This window comes from Cricetulus griseus, chromosome 6 (genome assembly GCF_003668045.3).
Source record: "Cricetulus griseus strain 17A/GY chromosome 6, alternate assembly CriGri-PICRH-1.0, whole genome shotgun sequence".
Taxonomy (NCBI): Eukaryota; Metazoa; Chordata; class Mammalia; order Rodentia; family Cricetidae; genus Cricetulus; species Cricetulus griseus.
The window spans coordinates 49,471,536-49,489,827 of NC_048599.1; the positions used below are offsets into that span (position 1 = coordinate 49,471,536).

General features: G+C 45.3%; 1 protein-coding gene across 2 annotated transcripts in view; it reads right to left on the minus strand.

Annotated features, from left to right (window-relative positions):
- Positions 1 to 6,477: 6,477 nt before the first annotated feature.
- Positions 6,478 to 18,292, minus strand: part of Ttl (tubulin tyrosine ligase) — a 29,824-nt gene continuing 18,009 nt past the window's right edge. For both annotated transcript variants that reach the window (XM_035446289.1, XM_027421836.2), the window contains 2 exons: positions 14,872 to 15,015; positions 6,478 to 9,789 (listed from right to left, as the gene is read on the minus strand). In XM_035446289.1, the coding sequence (XP_035302180.1) occupies positions 9,678 to 9,789; positions 14,872 to 15,015 (256 nt within the window). In that variant the 3' untranslated portion in view covers positions 6,478 to 9,677. The remainder of the gene's footprint in view (positions 9,790 to 14,871; positions 15,016 to 18,292) is intronic.

Genomic DNA, 18,292 nt, shown 5'->3' on the forward strand with positions numbered 1-18,292 from the left:
ACCTTGCTAAAGCCCACTGCACTTTAGTGTGTAACTTCTGTGGCCTTTATTTGCTCAATCAGTCGATTAGAACCGATAGAACTATCTTCAAAGAGTCTCTTCTGTTGCTTTGGGCAGTTTTCTGATTACATCCTGATGCTAACCCTAAGAGACTCTGGCGTCTTGGCTTCAACCGAAATGCAGCTGTTGGATCCTAAACCTCTGTTCTCTCTACCCAACTCTTTATCATCTATCTATCTATCATCTATCTATCTATCTCATCTATCTATCAATCGATCGATCAATCCAGCCAATTATTGGTCTTTTGAGACAGAGGCTCTTATGCCATCGGTTTTCAACCTGTGGGTCACGATCCCTTTGACGAACCTTTATCTCCAAAAATATTTACATTTCAACTCACAGCAGTAGCAAAATTACAGTTATGAAGTAGCAACAAAAATAATTTTATGTCTGGGGGGTCACCACAACATGAGGAACTGTCTTAAAGGGTCGCAGCATTAGGAAGGTTTGAGAACCACTGTTGTCTGTAGTCCTGGTTGTCCTGGAACTCCATTTGTAGTCCAGGCTAGTCTAGCATAAACAGAGATCAACCTGCCTCCTCCAGACTGCTGGAATTGAAAGCCACCATACACAGCCCCGAGCTACTAATAAGTCAAGTTCATCACTGGGACGGCCAGCAGGAATCAGGCTATCCTACTCAACCCCCTACGCCAAAAGAAGCCACCCCAAACCACTTCTGGATAGAAATCCTACGGTATCAGTTTTTGTATGGGCATGTTTTCAATTCTCTTAAGTATCAGGGCTAAGAACAGAATTTCTGTGTCATTTACTCCATTCTTAACTTTGTGAAGTTCTGTGAAACTATTCAAGTGAGCTGTACAATTTAACACCCCTCTAGCAACATCCTTACTATTTTATGATTGTATCAATCTTATCACTTGTACAATTGCATCTATTTGTAGATTTTGATTAGCATTTCCTTAGAGGCTAATAGTGTCAAACATCATTTCATGTGTATATTGGTTAATCTGGGAGAAATTTCTGCTTAATTGCATTGCTCATTTTAAAAATCGCTTCTCTTTCTACCATTGAGTTGTAATATGCTGGTCATTGTTGGGATTGTGATTTCAAAATATGTTTCCCTTTTTATGTGTTGTCTATTTTCTTTAAAAAAAATATTTGTGAGCCGGGCGTTGGTGGCGCATGCCTTTAATCCCAGCACTCGGGAGGCAGAGGCAGGCGGATCTCTGTGAGTTTGAGGCCAGAGCGAGTGCCAGGATAGGCTCCAAAGCTACACAGAAAAACCCTGTCTCGAAAAATAAAAAAAAATTGTGTAACTGGATATAGTGGCATATGCCTTTAATCCCAGCACTGGAGAGGCAGAAGCAGGCAGATCTCTGAGTTCCAGAACAGCCTGGTCTACATATCCAGGGCAGCTAGAACCACATGGGAAGACACTGTTTTAAAGAAAGAAAAGAAAAGAAATTGTTTTGTACAAATGAATGTATGCTGGGTGTGGTGGCACATGCCTTTAATCTCAGCACTGGGAAGCAGAGGCAGAGCTACACAAAGAAACCTTGTCTCAAAAAACAACAAAAACAAAAAATATTCACACATACACATAAATAAAAATAAAATATTTTCTTAAAAAAACAGTGACCAAGAACTATCTTGCTTTATTAATATGAGCAAACACCATTAAAATGTATCTTGCAAGCATGGTGTCATATTTAATCCCCAGAATTCACTAAAAAAATCAGGCCTGGTGGTACATAGTTTTTGAAGGGACCCTCGATAGCCTGAGCATGGCAAACATGGCTCTGGCAGGCCTAGCCTTCTCCCTCATTACCTCTGCATTGCTAAAAACCTTGAGATTACATTCCTCAAGCTAGCCACCAAGGACTAGTCCCTTATTTGGTCTCTTCCTCCTCCTGGGGCTGACTACCAAGATCCAGCTATCAAAATATTGATGTCCTGCATCAATAAGCATCTAGCTAGAGAGCCCAAAGTCCAGGAAGCAAAACCCTGATGTACTTGACAAATCAGCAATAAGATTTGGGACATTCCACTTTCAGTGGGATAGAGCTTTCAGTGGTGGCTAGAACTGCTACAAAAAAGAGCATCAAGGAACCAACACCAAAGCAACTGGAGCCAACAAATATTCACCATACATTTCACCCTATTCTTCTAAAGTGCACATGGATCATTCTGTGCTATAGCTCACATGCTAAGCTATCAAACAAGCCACAGTAGATGTAAGGGAATCAAAACACTTATGTTTTCCAACCATAGTAGAATAAACTTAGAAACCAATGACAACTTTGTTAATTCTCCTGTAGGTAAGAATGCTTGCTTTACATACCTGATAACCTGAGTTTGATGCCAGGAATCTACAAAAAGCAGATATTATGCTTGCATATGCAATCCTAGCACTTCTGTGGTGACCAGATATTGCAGAGTACGCAGAGTGTAAAGAGAGACTGTCTGAATACGATGGATAACCAGTTAGACCCCACTCCTGAAAATGACTCTGACGTCCACATGTTCATTGTGGCAAGTGTGAGCCCTCACACATACATTTGTCTCTGTCACAAGTAAGCGGATGCATATAAAACTTATTTCAAAAGTGTCTTAAAGGTTGTGTAAGCCTGTAACTCCAGAGTTTTTGAGGCTGAAGCAGGATGATCACAAATATGAATTCAATCTGAACTTCATATAGAGTCCTTGTATCAGCTGTGCCCTCCTCAAAAAAAAAAAAAAAAAAAAAAGCATTAAAGGTTCTCCACAGCGCAATTAGCCAAAAGAAAGAACGGATATCCAGATTGGAAAGAAAGAAGTGTAAGTATGTCTCTTTGTAGATGACGAGATCTTACATAGAGAAAACCTTTAGCAAGATTCCTAGGTACAATATCAACATATAAAACTCAGTTGTGCCGGGCGGTGGTGGCACAAGCCTTTAATCCCAGCACTTGGGAGGCAGAGGCAGGCAGATCTCTGTGAGTTTGAGGCCAGCCTGGTCTCCAGAGCGAGTGCCAGGATAGGCTCCAAAGCTACACAGAGAAACCCTGTCTCAAAAAAACAAAAAACAAAACTTAGTTGCATTTCTGAACACTACAAATGAGCTTAACAGCAAACACTTTTAACCACTGAGCTCTCTCTCCAGCCCCTTGGTCACTGTGCCTCCCAATGTATAGTCCTATCCCTTTGCTCTCTCTCTTCAGCTATTCCTGCTCTGCAACTCTCCTTTCTCCAAAGCTATTCTTACTATGTGCGTATTGGTATACTTCATTGTCTATGAAGCAATGCTCATTTTTAAAAAATGATTTCTCTGCCCCTCATCAGACTGTAGAATCTTTGACTTGACATTCACTGATTCCCTCTTTGGCTAGTTTGAACATGCCTGATAACTTCCAGTTTTTCACTGTGTTAGTGAACTTTTCAGCTCCAACATTTCCACTTGATTTTATTCAAAATTCAGATCTGTCTCCTAGCTGCCATTCTCTCTGGTCTCACATCATTCTCAGCCTCCTTCAGTTCTCCACACATACTTGAAAAAGGTGAATTAAAATCTTTGTTTAGTAGGTCCAAACCTGGGTTTCTCCAGGATAGCATCCATGCTCTACCCATCACCCATGTAGGTTCATCTTGGTCTATCCCATAATTAGTATCAAAAATTAGGAAATCTTAATCAATTTTAGAAACTGGATACTTGCTCTCTCTAGAATTTGTTGCTTGATGACTACCCTGAAGCCTATGTCATGTGTGTTTCTGCCCAATAGCTAAATGCTCAACTAATAATTGAGCCGAGATTTCCTTGAATACCTACACTCACACCTTTGCTGAGGGCACTGTTCCTGTTTGGTGATGGTGTCTTCAATACTTGTGCAAGCATTTTACAATTCTGCCTCGATATTCATGTCCTACGGCACAGAGCCTGAACATCAGAGATAAAAACAGGGGCTTTAAAGGGCTTCCCTGGTCATTCCCACAGCCCTACCCATGTACATGACCTTCTATGGTCTCATGAATATATTGGAGTCTTTAAAAGCCTCCTATGGACATATCATGCCTCAGCTTGTCCATCTGCATTTTTTGGTCAGTTGTTGGTTCCAAGAGGTATAATTACCTTAGGAAGCTGAGATGTACAATAATGGTTTATATCACTTTTGACAAGTACACCGGGAGAAAAAGTTGTTGGCATTGGGCAAGCTCTGTGTCATACTAAATAAAAATAATCCCTGGAAGCACAGGCAATTATCAGTTTTAAATAATTTACATTGGTACGGATTCTTGTTATTGGTACAAATGCAAGGTTTTTGCTACTTCTGTTTAAGATTTTTGTACGTGGACTGGAGAGATGGCTCAGCAGAGATGGCTGCTCTTCCAGAGGTCCTGCATTCAATTCCTAGCAACCACAAGATATACTGCCCTCTTCTGGCCTGCAGGAATACATGCGTGCAGATAGAACATGTGTTTCTAATTTTGCTTAAGGTATTACCTATACAGCTTGTTTATTTAAACAATGTGAAGTCCTAGACTTTGTAATGTAGGACAATGAAATACAGGTTTATAGTCACCCATAAATATAAAACATATAGTCATGCTAGTTAGATTTTTCTAGGTATTCAAAGCTATGTCCCAAATTGGTAGTCTTCAAACACTTCAAAGACCTACAGAGCATGGCATTTAAGATGTTTTAATAACTTAGGATTTTTTGACATGAGACAGGTCTGCTCCTGGCAGCACCAATCTACTTCTAAAGAGGATGATGACACCAAAGACATTCCATATGGGGTTTGCTTTCTTTGTGGCACAAATTGGCCTATAGGGCAAGAAACTACAACTTGTCTTCACTGCTGACAGTAAGTACGTTGTCCAATGTCCAACCTGGACAAGCAGGACACCAAGAAAAACAACTGCCAAACTTCGACAAGACAGGGTTGGACAATCCTTCATAATTTCCTGCTTCTGAAAAAGGTCTGTCAGATATAGTAGGCCTGTAGGCTCAAGATAGATGCCCCAACATTACAGAGGAACCTTGGGTGACTGTCCAGGCAGCCAGCTGTTTGTTATTTCTTACATTTATCTGGAAGTTGCTTTGCTCAGTTGCACTTCCTGCCTATCCAGGTAATATTATTTTCTTTCTCAGGTCTTTGATGGGGGTTGAAGACTAGATCATTACAGTTACAGTACTCCCAAATCTTAAAGACATATTAGGCACAAGACTTCAGATTCTTCAGGAGAGAACAGCTATTGGCATAATCTATATATATATCCATATCTATATAATATATATCCATCAATTAGTTATGGTCTGGACATTTAGAATTCATTTCTTACTTGTTTTGTTGTATGTAGTTTCACTTTTGTTAAGGTTAGTACCTTTTCTTCTGAACAATACTTGATAGTAGTTCTTATTGTATATAGTTTTGTTTGTTTTTCAAAACAGGGTTTTTCTGTGGCTTTGGAGGCTGTCCTAGAACTAGTTCTTATAGACCAGGCTGGTCTGGAACTCACAGAGATCCACCTGCCTCTGCCTCCTGAGTGCTGGGATTAAAGGTGTGCGCCACCAATGCCCAGCTTGTATATAGTTTTATTATGTTGCTATTGGAACCTTCCTTCTTAATTAGACAGAAAAGGGGAAATGTTGCAGGGACTCTGTCACTGTTCTGCCGGCCAATTGTGAGTCAAGGGACAGAGTTGCATTGAGGAGTATGTGACCCCAATAAAGGGCACAGGCCTGAGGGTAATGCATTCTCCTGGAAGATAGACGAACTGGCAATGAGCCACTCACAGCCTGGTTGAGGTTCCTCATCCCCCACGGGAATGAGGCAGCAGTGCAGCAGCTGGACCTGCAGTGGTGTAGCAGCTTTGTTCTGTCTTGAGTGTAGTGCTGATTTTGCCTTTGAATAAATTGTGACCCCATCTGATTCCTTCATTACTAAGTGCTGTGGTGTCCAGACATCCTCCTGAGATTTACAGGTATCTAAAACCCAACCTGAGCTAGATGATTAGCAAGGAGTCCTCAGCAAATAGCTTCATCTCAGAGGCTCCTCCAACTCTGCCCTATGCTGGAAACACACACAGCTCTCCAGACAACCACTGGTCTCCCTGACCATTGTACCATATTCAGATGATGCACAAGACACTGGAGAGGAGAGACTGGAGTCTGGCAGCTGACTGTTGCCTGTCGACTTCTGTAATAAACATTTGTTTAGGAAACTATGGTCATATCTGGCCTGGCTCTGTATGGTAGGTGAGCTTAGAGTTATGTTCATCCATTTTCAGAGTTGAGGAAAGGACAAAGAATATGCAACAGAAACTCCACATGGCTCACAGGACCCAGGATATTTGCTTTCTTGCTGTTTACAGGAAAAGTCCTACCTTCTTCTGATGGTGTCATAGACTGAAATAATCAGTGATAGCCAAGGCTAGTCAACACCCACAGTAAAATGACCAAACCCAAGGAAACAAAAACACTTGAAATGTCTATACTTTACTTTAATGCTCCAGGCATTTAAAACATTCATATATTTGCCTTGTTTCAGAGATCATTTCCTCTTAGGTGCGGTTCTATGGATTGGAGGTACATCCACCAACCACTGAATCCTCACGACAGCACCCACATGCCACATGCAACCTACTTTGGCACCTTGTCATCTTTGTTCATGGATCCCCCTCTGCCACACCCACACACAACCACAACTGTTCATCAAAACACCTTATAGCGTCGTTGACACTGGCTGGTTCCATGGTCACAGCCCATTTCCAGTGCTCCCCAATGTTCTGTGCATGTGAGTGTCACCCCAAAGAGCTACAGAAACGCACAGTCAGCTAGTGTGCATGCCAGCTGCTGCTCTCCTGTAGCCCAGAACAGAGGCACTTAAAAATTCTTGGCAAAATGGACTTATAATTGCCATTGAAGTCAAGTGTGAGGGGAGGGGCTTTTCTCCCATAATTAATGAGTAACTCTGATACATATTATTGGACTTATAGATTCATATCTGTTTACATCTGCTATCAAGGACTTAATAAACTGCTTGTGTAAATGAAAGCACATTTGTTTTTCCAGGTGCTTGGATGAGACACAAACTGAGCAACTGCTCGGCCAATACTTATTCTGAGTATTTATGTCAATATATGATTGTTCTTACAGATTTGCTTTCTTCAAAGTGTGTGTGTGTGTGTGTGTGTGTTTGAGCCTTAATCCTTAAGTGATTCTTCCAAAGTAATAAAGTGTTTGTCCTGCTTCCCAAAGTAATGTTTCAAGGCACCTCAAGACATATAGTTACCTGAGGTTCTGATTCAGTTGGCCACAGGTGGGAAGGGCCATCAACTTCTTTTTAACTTCATGGGAGGTTATAGCATGTAGTTGGCATTGAGAACCTTGGGACTAAAGGCCCTCGAGTCTTCTTTCTACTCTCCTTTGTTCTCACAAAAGGCTCTTGAGGTAGCCCCTGGGTCATCGGACATCTCCTCCACAAGATAAGAAGCTAAGGCACAGCGAGGTTATTTGGCTCATGTGACATTGGGCAGTCAGATGACAGAGCCAGGAGTGGAATCAATAGCTCCAAATAAATAACCCCCTCCCCCAGCAATGGGCAGCACTTACACCGACTAACCTCAAAGACTGGCTGGGAAGCCAGGCGTGCCCATCTGTGCCAATGACACCATGGAACAATACAAAATGGTTCAGAGCCAACCTTCCTACTTGGTGAGAAGTAAATGCATAGAATGGTTGACGCAGTGTGAGGAATGAACTCAACCCTCCCCATTTTCCCCTTAGACAGATGTTATGGGTTTGTTATGGTTTATTACAAAACCTGTCAGGATTCATAAAGACTTACTGACATCTGCTTTGTCAACTCTGTCACTATAACAGCCAAACACTTTTGAATGTCCCTGGGATTTGGGTCCAAGAACATACATAGACTGCCTTGCTCTCTCCTTTACTGGCCCACCTAAACTAGCCGTGAACCCAGCACCCTCCACTCTCCCAGTGTGTGCATCTTCCAGGATGTGGCTAATCCCTCTGTTGCCTCAGAAATTCCTCAGTGCTAACCCATCAGCTGTGCTGGGCCTCAAGGACTGACTTAATGTCAAAAGTTTTACTTTGCTCTGGCTGCCAACTTTGTTACCCATATTCTAGGCAACCACTGCACCTTTACCCTCTAATTCCAGATTCCCATGAGTTGGAACATTCTTCAGTTAAACACATTCGGTTTAGCTGGATGCATATAAAAATAATTTCATCATTCCATTCCTCGTCACAAGTTCCCACCTCTCATTCTATCTTCTCCAGCTCTTTTGTAAAAGACCCATTTGACTGCAGAACATACCAAGTAGATGCGCGTGAATAAGCACTTGTATACAGCAGAAAAAACAAAAAACCGCACTATGCTCTGGGAAGAAGGGCAGCTTTCGCTGTGTCTACTGTGGTTTCCAGGACACTCTGTAGAAGGCAAGCCTATGTACTCAGCTCATACTGAATACACACGCTATCTTCCCACTGCTTCAGGAGTGGGCTCCCGAGAAGCCTATAAAATATGAATGGATCTGTTACAAGAAAACCACGTCTCGCAGTGCACTTCTGTTGACACAGGTGGTTGTGCAAAGCTCCAGAAACACTTCTTTTCCACTCAGGCAGGACACACCCTCATGCAGAGGGCATTTCTCCTGCTACCTACGTGCTTAAGCAGACAGGACCCTTTCTGGAATGGAGACTGCCCCTCCAGGCCCTTGGAGGCAAGGAGGACAGATATGGGGAGAGCTATGAGGTGAGGAGGAGAATGGCGAATGGAATTCTACCTTCCCTGACTCCCAGAGAGGATTGCTACAAAGGTTCAAAGGTGAGGAAGGAAAGAGGAACTGCAAAGCTGCATTCAAAATTCTGATTAAATCAAAGACAAACTGAGGCTCATGAGACTTCAGAGACTCCCGCCCACCCACACCATTAAGTAAAGTCAGATACCATGTTTTCTCTTTTCTCTCTTTCTCTCTCATGCTTATTTGATGCTTGCAGATTTATCAGGCCTGCTGCTTTTGCTTCTAAAACATGCAGTGAGCAAAATACACTGTTTGGTGCCCATAGGACCCCTGGCAAATGCTCGCTCATAAGCCACCAGGAAGGTGACAAGCAAGAGGCCTTCACTGACAGGCCTGTGCACAGCCTGGACTGTGCTACATGCTTGTCCAGAGTTTAGTGGGACATAGTGTCGCGAGGGGATGTGCAGGGAGCATGTGGCAACCTCCAAAATGCTCTAAGGTCCAGTCTGTGTCCAGCGAGGCTGCACTGGACACAGAGCTAAGGCACTAACGCTGCAGCAGGTGGGATGACACCACTCAGAGATCTCTGGGCTGCATCCTGGGGAGGAATCTCGGCTACCTGTGCCACCCAAGGCCAGAGACTGCTCAAGGGCTGAGATACACCAAATCCCTGGCTCTGGCCCTTTAGAAAAGTGTTCGGTTCTCCCTCTCGGTGACTGGCGTCAGTTTCCTAAGGTCTCCGTAGCACTGGAGACAGGACCACCTGGTCTCCCGCAGCTGCCTTCTCTTCACACACTCTGCCTGCACATCTGTTCCCAGCATGCCGTGAGGAGGAGCAGTCCAGTCATCTCACGCTCCTCTGGAGCAGGGTTCCATACATTTCCCAAGGTGGCTCTGTACCTTCCTGTCCTTCACAGCTTGATGAACGCAGCGGGCTGCGGCACCTGCTCTGTGTCCGGGGGTGGGAAGACACTGGATATGGCTATGTCCACAATTCCTTGGCACAGTTCTGCATAGAGCTTCCTGAAATAAAATTTTAAAGATATCACTGAGCGTGTTTATTCAAGTGCAAGAGAAAAATCAAACCTGGGTGTGTGTTGGGGGAAGGGACATGAATTTCAGTGAGGATCTGCTCTAGAAATGCCATTGCATGGCCTTTGTAAAACCTGTCTCTGTAGATAAAGTACCAACAAGAGGCTCTGCACACAGATAAAACGTGCAGGGCAGTATTTAAGTATTTTAAAACAGCCTTGATGGGAACAAAATAAACAATTCCTGCTGACAGGCAGAGAAGGCGATTTCAGTAGTGTTATGAGCCCTAACCCGCCTGCCTGTGAGGGAGTACATGGAGGGGTAGGCGTTATCCAGGAAAACCCCAACTTCTAAGGGAGAAGGGACACTCGTGAAGACTGTGGGGCTGACAGTTAAGATGGGACCGAGGAGACAGAGAGAAGTCAAAGAATGGATGACAGCTTAGGAAAGCAGGGGAGGAAGAAGGAAAAGAGGTAGTGGGGTCTGTAAGGGGAGGAGGTGAGTGAGTGTGAGTGCAGGGGTGAGAAGGGAGGAGGTGAGTGAGTGTTGTGCTGGGGTGAGAAGGGAGGAGGTGAGTGAGTGTGAGTGCTGGGGTGAGAGGAGGAGGTGAGTGAGTGTGAGTGCTGGGGTGAGAGGGGAGGAGGTGAGTGAGTGTTGTGCTGGGGTGAGAAGGGAGGAGGTGAGTGAGTGTGAGTGCTGGGGTGAGAGAGGAGGAGGTGAGTGAGTGTGTGTGTGCTGGGGTGAGAGAGGAGGAGGTGAGTGAGTGTGTGTGCTGGAGTGAGAGGGGAGGAGGTGAGTGAGTGTGAGTGCAGGGGTGAGAGAGGAGGAGGTGAGTGAGTGTGTGTGCTGGAGTGAGAGGGGAGGAGGTGAGTGAGTGTGAGTGCTGGGGTGAGAGGAGGAGGTGAGTGAGTGTGTGTGCTGGGGTGAGAGAGGAGGAGGTGAGTGAGTGTGAGTGCGGGCCGTGAGAGAGGAGGAGGTGAGTGAGTGTGAGTGCTGGGGTGAGAGGGGAGGAGGTGAGTGAGTGTGTGCTGGGGTGAGAGGGGAGGAGGTGAGTGAGTGTGTGCTGGGGTGAGAGGAGGAGGTGAGTGAGTGTGAGTGCTGGGGTGAGAGGAGGAGGTGAGTGAGTGTGAGTGCTGGGGTGAGAGGGGAGGAGGTGAGTGAGTGTGTGCTGGGGTGAGAGGGGAGGAGGTGAGTGAGTGTGTGCTGGGGTGAGAGGGGAGGAGGTGAGTGAGTGTGAGTGCGGGCCGTGAGAGAAGTCCGTGTGAAGGGAACACAGCCTATGCCAACCAGACAGAAGTGAGGTAAGCGGGAGACATGGAAATGGGAAGCAGAGCAGTGTGCTGTAGACTGTCCGAGGCCCAAGGCAGTAGGTGCAGCGTGTTTAACCTCCTCCAGTAGCAACAAAACCCATTACCTTGTTTCCTTTGCTGTGGTTCCAATCAGTACACTGGAGTTTTCCCTCCAGTGCTGCTGACCAGTAACAACCACAACTTGCTCAGGAGGTGTTAGGAATCTAAGTGGCCAAATCCAAGGACAGGAGTCCAGACCAGCCTGCCCAGGAAGGTCTTAACCATTCTACTTCCCAGAAGATGCTGTGTCCCACCAGCTAGGAGGAGGTCCTCTTCCGCCATGCCCATTGCACAATGACATGCCCACCCAGCAGCCTCCCCCATCACAGAACTTCCCTTCTCTATGCCCTAGGCTGCTGGGTCTGCATTTCACCCCGTTATAAGACCTCTGGGAAGCCATGCTTCCTTCCATTTTCTCTTAGGAAGTCCTAACTGCTGGCTGGCCTTCATCTGTCCTGCTCTTTCCTCTCTCTCCACTCCCAAATCCCCCGCTCACTCCTCTCTGTTTACACAATCAAGCCCCAATTTTCAACAGTCTAGTGGTCATTATTCATGCTCCCATTTCTGAAGGGACAGAAACACAGAAGCCCTTCAGTGAATGGCATTAGTTCACCAAGAACCACAAGCTATAAAAATATGACATGCTGGAGCAAAGGAATGATACACAGACCAGTTTCAAGGTGGCCAGGCCAACTTGTATCTTAAACATTGGTGACACAGGAAGATTTAATGTGGCATGGGCATCTCACAGCCACCAGGCCCTCATCACTGGAAGCCCAACCCTTAGGGGATCCACACATAAAATCATGTCACTAGAAGAATGTGGGTTGGCATGTAAGGTTGGACATAATATAAAGAAATCGTTTGCATCTAAGCTTTGCAGTTACTAGCTAATAGACAATAGAAAGACATCTCTATTTCGATAAAATCCAAGTGATTGTAAATCAGGTGAAGCTGGTGAGACACCCAGTGGGAAAAGGCATGAGTGTGACAATCTGAGCTCAGGCCCCAGAACCCATGTAGAGGCAGAAGAGAGGACTGACTCTACAAGGTTACCCTCTGATCTGCACACACGCTGTGGAACATGTGTCCCTGTACACACTCACACACACACAATAATAATACAGAAAGAGAAAAAAAAAAAGTCAAGGAAAACACTATTAACCAGGAAGTATGGTTTGCTCATTCCAAGAATATGGACAGAGAACTGTGTGGCAGGCACAGGACCAGGCTCAAAGACTCTAAAGTGACCAAGAAAAAAAAAAAAAAGCTGGAGACATCCAGTGTGAACATTCCATATTTTAAAAACAAAACAAACAAAAAAACTAGCTGTTTGATAGCAACTAATGCAATGGAAGAAATACCAAGGCTCTGGATAGAGAAAAAGGGAGCCTTGGTGAAGGAGGCAGGGACTCCACAGAAAGCAAAGACCACTTGGCTGGTAAGAGTGGCCCCGGGGAGTGGTATCTTTGGTTGAGCTGTAGAGGCAGGCAAGACAGAAGCCTCGTGGGCAGAAGTGGGAGTATGGCTTCTCTTTTCTCACTCAGGCAGCTCTGGGAAGGAAGGATTTTATGGGGGCAGTGCAGAAATAGAAATTCTGGTAAGGAGGCTCTTTGCAAAACTTCCCCCAGTGATAGAATATGACTGAGGAACAGGAGGCTGGAGGCAGAGTCTACAGGACCCGTGGATTGAGGGGATGGGAGCAGAAAGCAAGCTCTCTGCCAGTTCCTGGGGAGGGCGGCTCCTCCCTTCCCCCAGCCACTGAAAACTCTGGAGAGAAGGACGAGGGGTGGTGCTTCCTATTAGACCCACAGCCATCCTCACAGGATCCGGGGAAGGCAGGTACACACATGGGTCTAGAATTCAGGAGCTGCATTGACTTAGTGGCTTTATTATGAAGCTTAAAAAGAACGCATACAGGGGAAGTAGAGCAGAGAGCCAAAGGCCACTCAGAGACAGAACCTGGAGTCCTTGGTGAGGAAGAGAGAGTCCAGCTTGCTTGCAGCCTCTTACTCAGTCCCATCCAGAATACAGGAAACAGAAGCCTCAGAGAAGAAAGATTCACCAAGAGGGAGGCAGCTGCCTCCAAAGCTGCCACAGGGAAATGAGGACATAAAGGAACTGTCAGGTACTAAAGATAGGTTTGTCATTTCAAAGGATGCTTCTTGGAGGAAGATCAGGCAGCTCCCGAAAACGCTGTTGTCCAAAGATTGATCCATGAAGAGGGCGGGATGGGGGAAGGGGTGCACTCACTGGAGTAGGGGTGGCTTCATGGAGAAGCAGCTGGAAAATGGATGCAGGCATGTGGTGATGGGAGCCCCACAGGCACGAGAGAGAGAGAGAGAGAGAGAGAGAGAGAGAGAGAGAGAGAGAGAGAGAGAGAGAGAGAGAGGCGGCATGGGAAATGAAGACGGCGGGAAGACATCAGGAGGGAGGACTGGAATGGGTCTTTGATAGAAGGGGCAGGAGGAAACACTGGACACAAGGCTGTCCATCATGAAGGGAGACTTAATCTCCACCCTCAGCATCTCTTGCTGGTACTCCTCCAGGTCAGCTCCACCATCACCCTGAGAGGCCTTGCGTTAAGTCACATCCCCTTTGACGTTCTTCTCTGCTAGAAAGCTTATCTCCGTCTGTAACCATATTCGTCCAGTCCCTTCCCTTCCCCACATCCACTGTGGGACCTGGAAGCTTCGGCAGAGCCTAACAGGCACCTGTTGGCTGCAGGGTCTGAAAAATGCAAGTGCATCGTCTACTCCAGCCCCCAGAGGCCTGGCCTTTAAACTATCATGTGTTCACACTGTCCCCTGTGGGTGGGGCTTTCTCTTAAACCACAGGACAATCACTGCAGCTTCTCCAAGAGGCAGATATGAGATCCACCCTCTTGACATGATGCAAGTACATCTTCAGACCATCAAACCAAAAAGGAGTTATCCCCTCGTGGCTTGCCTGTACATCAAGACCCGCCACAGAAATCCCAGCTCACTCTACCATCCTTTCGTACTTTCTACACACTAACACCAAGCAGGATAAAAGACCCTGCAGGATGTCATCCTGCTTCCGAGGCCAGGCTCTCCTCAGCTGAGCATCTAAACTTGCATACAACCCAGCACAAAGCAAGGTCCCCGTGTACAGTCTCCCACTGTGCAGCTGAGCCCCATTGCCTTACACCCTAGCTCAGGCTCTACTGTGTCACCTCCTGCCTGGGAAGCCCTTGAATCTCACTGTCTCTCTTACTCACAGGATCCAGCTTATTCAACTTGTCATGTGAACATGCCAGTGGCAAGGTTTCTCTCACAGTTTGGGGTGGGGGGTTGTTTCTGTTGTTATTTGGAGGCAGGATCTCACTCTATAGCCCAGGGCATCCTGGGATTTACTGTGTAACCCAGGATGGCCTTGAACCCATAGCCTCTCTGGTGCTGAGATTACAGGCCTAACCCAGCATAACTAGCTTAGTCTTCTTTGAAACCCTGGTGGCATAAACATACAGGGAATTGGCTCCGCTAAGCCCTCCTGCCAGCCAGGGTCTCCTAAGGACTCCCCTCGAGGTGACAGCTATCCTGACAGCAGTCAAAGGGTCCATGCTTGAGCCTGTCACATTACCCAAGGTGTGCATCCAACTTCCAGTTACTCAACACAGGCGGGTTCAGGCTTATTGAACAGTCACACTACCTAAGGTGCACATCCAACTCCCAGTTATTCACACAGGCGGGTTCAGGCTTACTGAGCACACGCAGGGGCGCCGTTGACCTCAATGAGCCAGACCCTCAGCTCCTCGTCCACCATGAAGTCGAAGCCAAAGAGCTGGAAGCTCTGGTAAGGGAGGTACCTGGTGCTGATGGCAGGCTCCACACTCAAGAGGCAGCTCCTGTGAAGTAAACAGGGGAGAGCTCACTGAGAATGGAGTGGTAGGGGCAGAAGGAACACATAGACAATGCCTGGAAGATCTTATACCAAGTGTGCATAAAAATCAGTTTCAACTTACTTATCTTTTTCAGTGGATAAATTCACAAACAGATTACTCAAGAGAAGGCTACTTCCCAAACAACTGGTGAGGGACAAATGCATCAATCCTGTTCTTCCAGGTCAGAGCTGCCAGCTCAGCCCCAGGTCACCATGCATCTCCATCAGTGCAGACGTCACTGGCTATTCCCATAGTTGTTTATGAGAATCACCAAGGGGCAGTGAGCCCCAGACTCTTGCCTGCCTCTGCCTCCCCCGTGCTGGAGTTTGAAGCCACTATACCAGGCTCTAAACCTGGGTGCTGGGGATGGAACTCAGGTCTTCACGCTTGCACAGCGATGACTTGACCAGCTGAGCCAGCTCCCCAGACCACATCCCTGCACTTTGCCATGTGAAAAGTAGACCAATACTTGGTAAAGTAGGAGTTGCAGAGAATCCAGGCAGCATTGATTCTCTTGCTAGCTCTAGAGATCTACTGCCAACTACTGCTAGTTGAACATTTAAGATTACAAGTATTCAAGCTAAATATTGAAATCTATCATGGAATTCTTATTACTACCAACTGCTTTGCTTTGTTGTTGTTTTGTTTTTTGTTTTTTGAGACAGGGTTTCCTTGTGTAGCCCTGACTGTCCTGGAACTCACTCTGTAGACCAGGCTGGCCTCGAACTCACAAAGATCCTCCTGCCTCTTCCTCCCGAGAGCTGGGATTAAAGGTGTGTGCCACCTTCCCTGGCTAAATGTGTAGCCCAGGCTGCCCTCAAGCTTGTGATTCTCCTGCCTCCACCTCTTTTAGCAAATCCTACCAGCAAGCACCACCACAGCCGGCTCTAGGTGTCCATTAATAAACACTGCTCTTAGGAACTAGCATGTCTTGATTTTTCACCATTGATGCCAATGAACACACAGGTATTACTCAGGAATTAAAAGACAAAACAACAACAAAAATTTTGGTAAGCATGGTCAAATTATGTTAAAAGCAGGTGTGAAAGTGACACTGTATAGTATTTGTGCCACCGCTACCTGTTACTAACCTGTGCCTACTGGAACACAGTGTAATCCTGGCACTCAAGAGGCTGAGGCAGGAGGATCTCGAATTCAAGAACAGCCTGGATTACATAAACTTTGTCTCAAAACTAACAATGGGCTGGAGAGATGGCTCAGCAGGTAAGAGCACTGGCTCCTCCTCCAGAGAACCCAGGTACAGTTCCCAACACCCACACCGGGGCAGCTCACAACCACCTATAACTCCAGATCCAAGAGATCTGATGCCCTATTCTGGCCTTATCCAGCAACTGCACACACACAGTACGGCATACACATACAGACACAAGGATAGACACATTTTTTAAAAAATGTTAAAACAAACAAACACAAAACTCACAAACAATATCAGGAAGGGAGGAGGGAGGGAAAAAAGCAATCTATTAAACATTTTAAAGCATTTTCTCTATGAAAGAATGCATTTAAGTGAGTGGTTTTGGACACAGAGTTTCATTGTGTCTCCCTGGTTGCCTGGAACCCTCTATTTAGACCACCTTGGCTTCAAATTCATAGAGATCCACCTGCCTTTGCTGGGATTAAAGAACTGTCCAAGAATGAAGTCATGTGAGGAGGATTCTGGGTGCTTGTAAGAAAACAAGTCCTATGTTCTCAGTTTATTCACGACACGGAGTTATTCTTGGAATGTGTTTCCATGCTCCTCCCAGTTGGAACAGACAGAAGTGAGTTTATTTCAGCTTATTCACTTAAAACTGGCTATTGCTATTTGTTTATATGCCTCTATAGAAAAACATGTTTTGCCACATGTGGCTTATCCTGTGATTGTACACTTTACTCAGGTGACTCGTCTTAACCCTCAGAGTATAAGCTGTCTAAATAAAGTTGGCGACTGTACGAGACATTAGTCTGTCCATTGATGACTCCCTTCTCCCAGGTCCCACAGTCCCAAGAGTGGTAAGCACACCACCATGGATTATTTAAAAGTGTTTTAATTAAAATATATTTAAAATATTATAATTAAGAAAAAGTAAGCAGTTTAATGAAAGAGGGCAACAAAAGAAAAGGATAAAAACACAGGCACTGCAATCGGGCACACAAAACTAAACTTTTTATCTGCCAAGAGGTTAGGATGAATAATTCCCAGTAAAGTGTTTTTCATCATTAGAGACTGCAGGCAGTGAACCTTTTTTAGCTGTAGTAGGAGTCAAAAGGGGGTTGGCTGGGGAAAAAGAAAAGCTGAGAGCCTTGAGCAACGTTCAGGAACAGCACCCCTGCACTGCAGGGAGTGACTACCAGGGAGCGAGGAAGCACCCAACAAACAGCGTCTGAAGTTGGGGTTCCTTCTGCATATTTTATTCTCTCATTGTAAAAATTCTAACCATCTCCAACCTATGACTACCAGAGAACTTGACATGTAATAATTCCAGACAAAGGATAGGCCTAAGAAATAAGAAAAACAAAATGAAAGGTGAACAAAACTAAAATATAAGGAATAAAACACAGATGTCTGTCAACTGCTGAAGGGATAAACTTTGGAATGTCACACAACGGAATAATACACAGTAACAAAAAAGGAAAAAAAAAACTACTGCTGTGTAGATAAATATAGTGACATAATGTTGACAAGAATTGAACTCAAAACAGGAACCACAGTGCTTCCATTACACCGTTTAAGACAAGCAGACACGGCTCTGTAGGGATAAAGATGGAAAGGGAAGACCACCTTGGTCAAGGACTCTTATTCTAAGGGAGTTAAAAGGAGTCACTGGGGATGCTGAATCTATTTTATTTCTTTCTATGTATTTATTTGTTTATTTGTTTTGGAGGCAGGGTCTCATTATATAGCCCAGACTAGCCTGGAGCCCCCAATCCTGCTGCTTTAGTCTACCAGGTGCTGGGATCAAAGGAGTGTGCCTACTAGAAATATTTTATATCATGATCTGTATGATCATGGTTAGTTGAGTATGAATGAACTCACTGAAACACACTTTGGGGTTCACACTTCATCTTTTAAAATTACTAGGTTTTGTAACCTATAATAAAGAATACTAACACTAAAAACACACCTTCTAGGTATACTAAGAAATGAGTCAAGAGGGGGAAAAATGTTAGAAATAAGTCAGGAGCAGTAAATACAGATACATGGTATACTACTAAATACAAGATATGCAGACAGGATCCC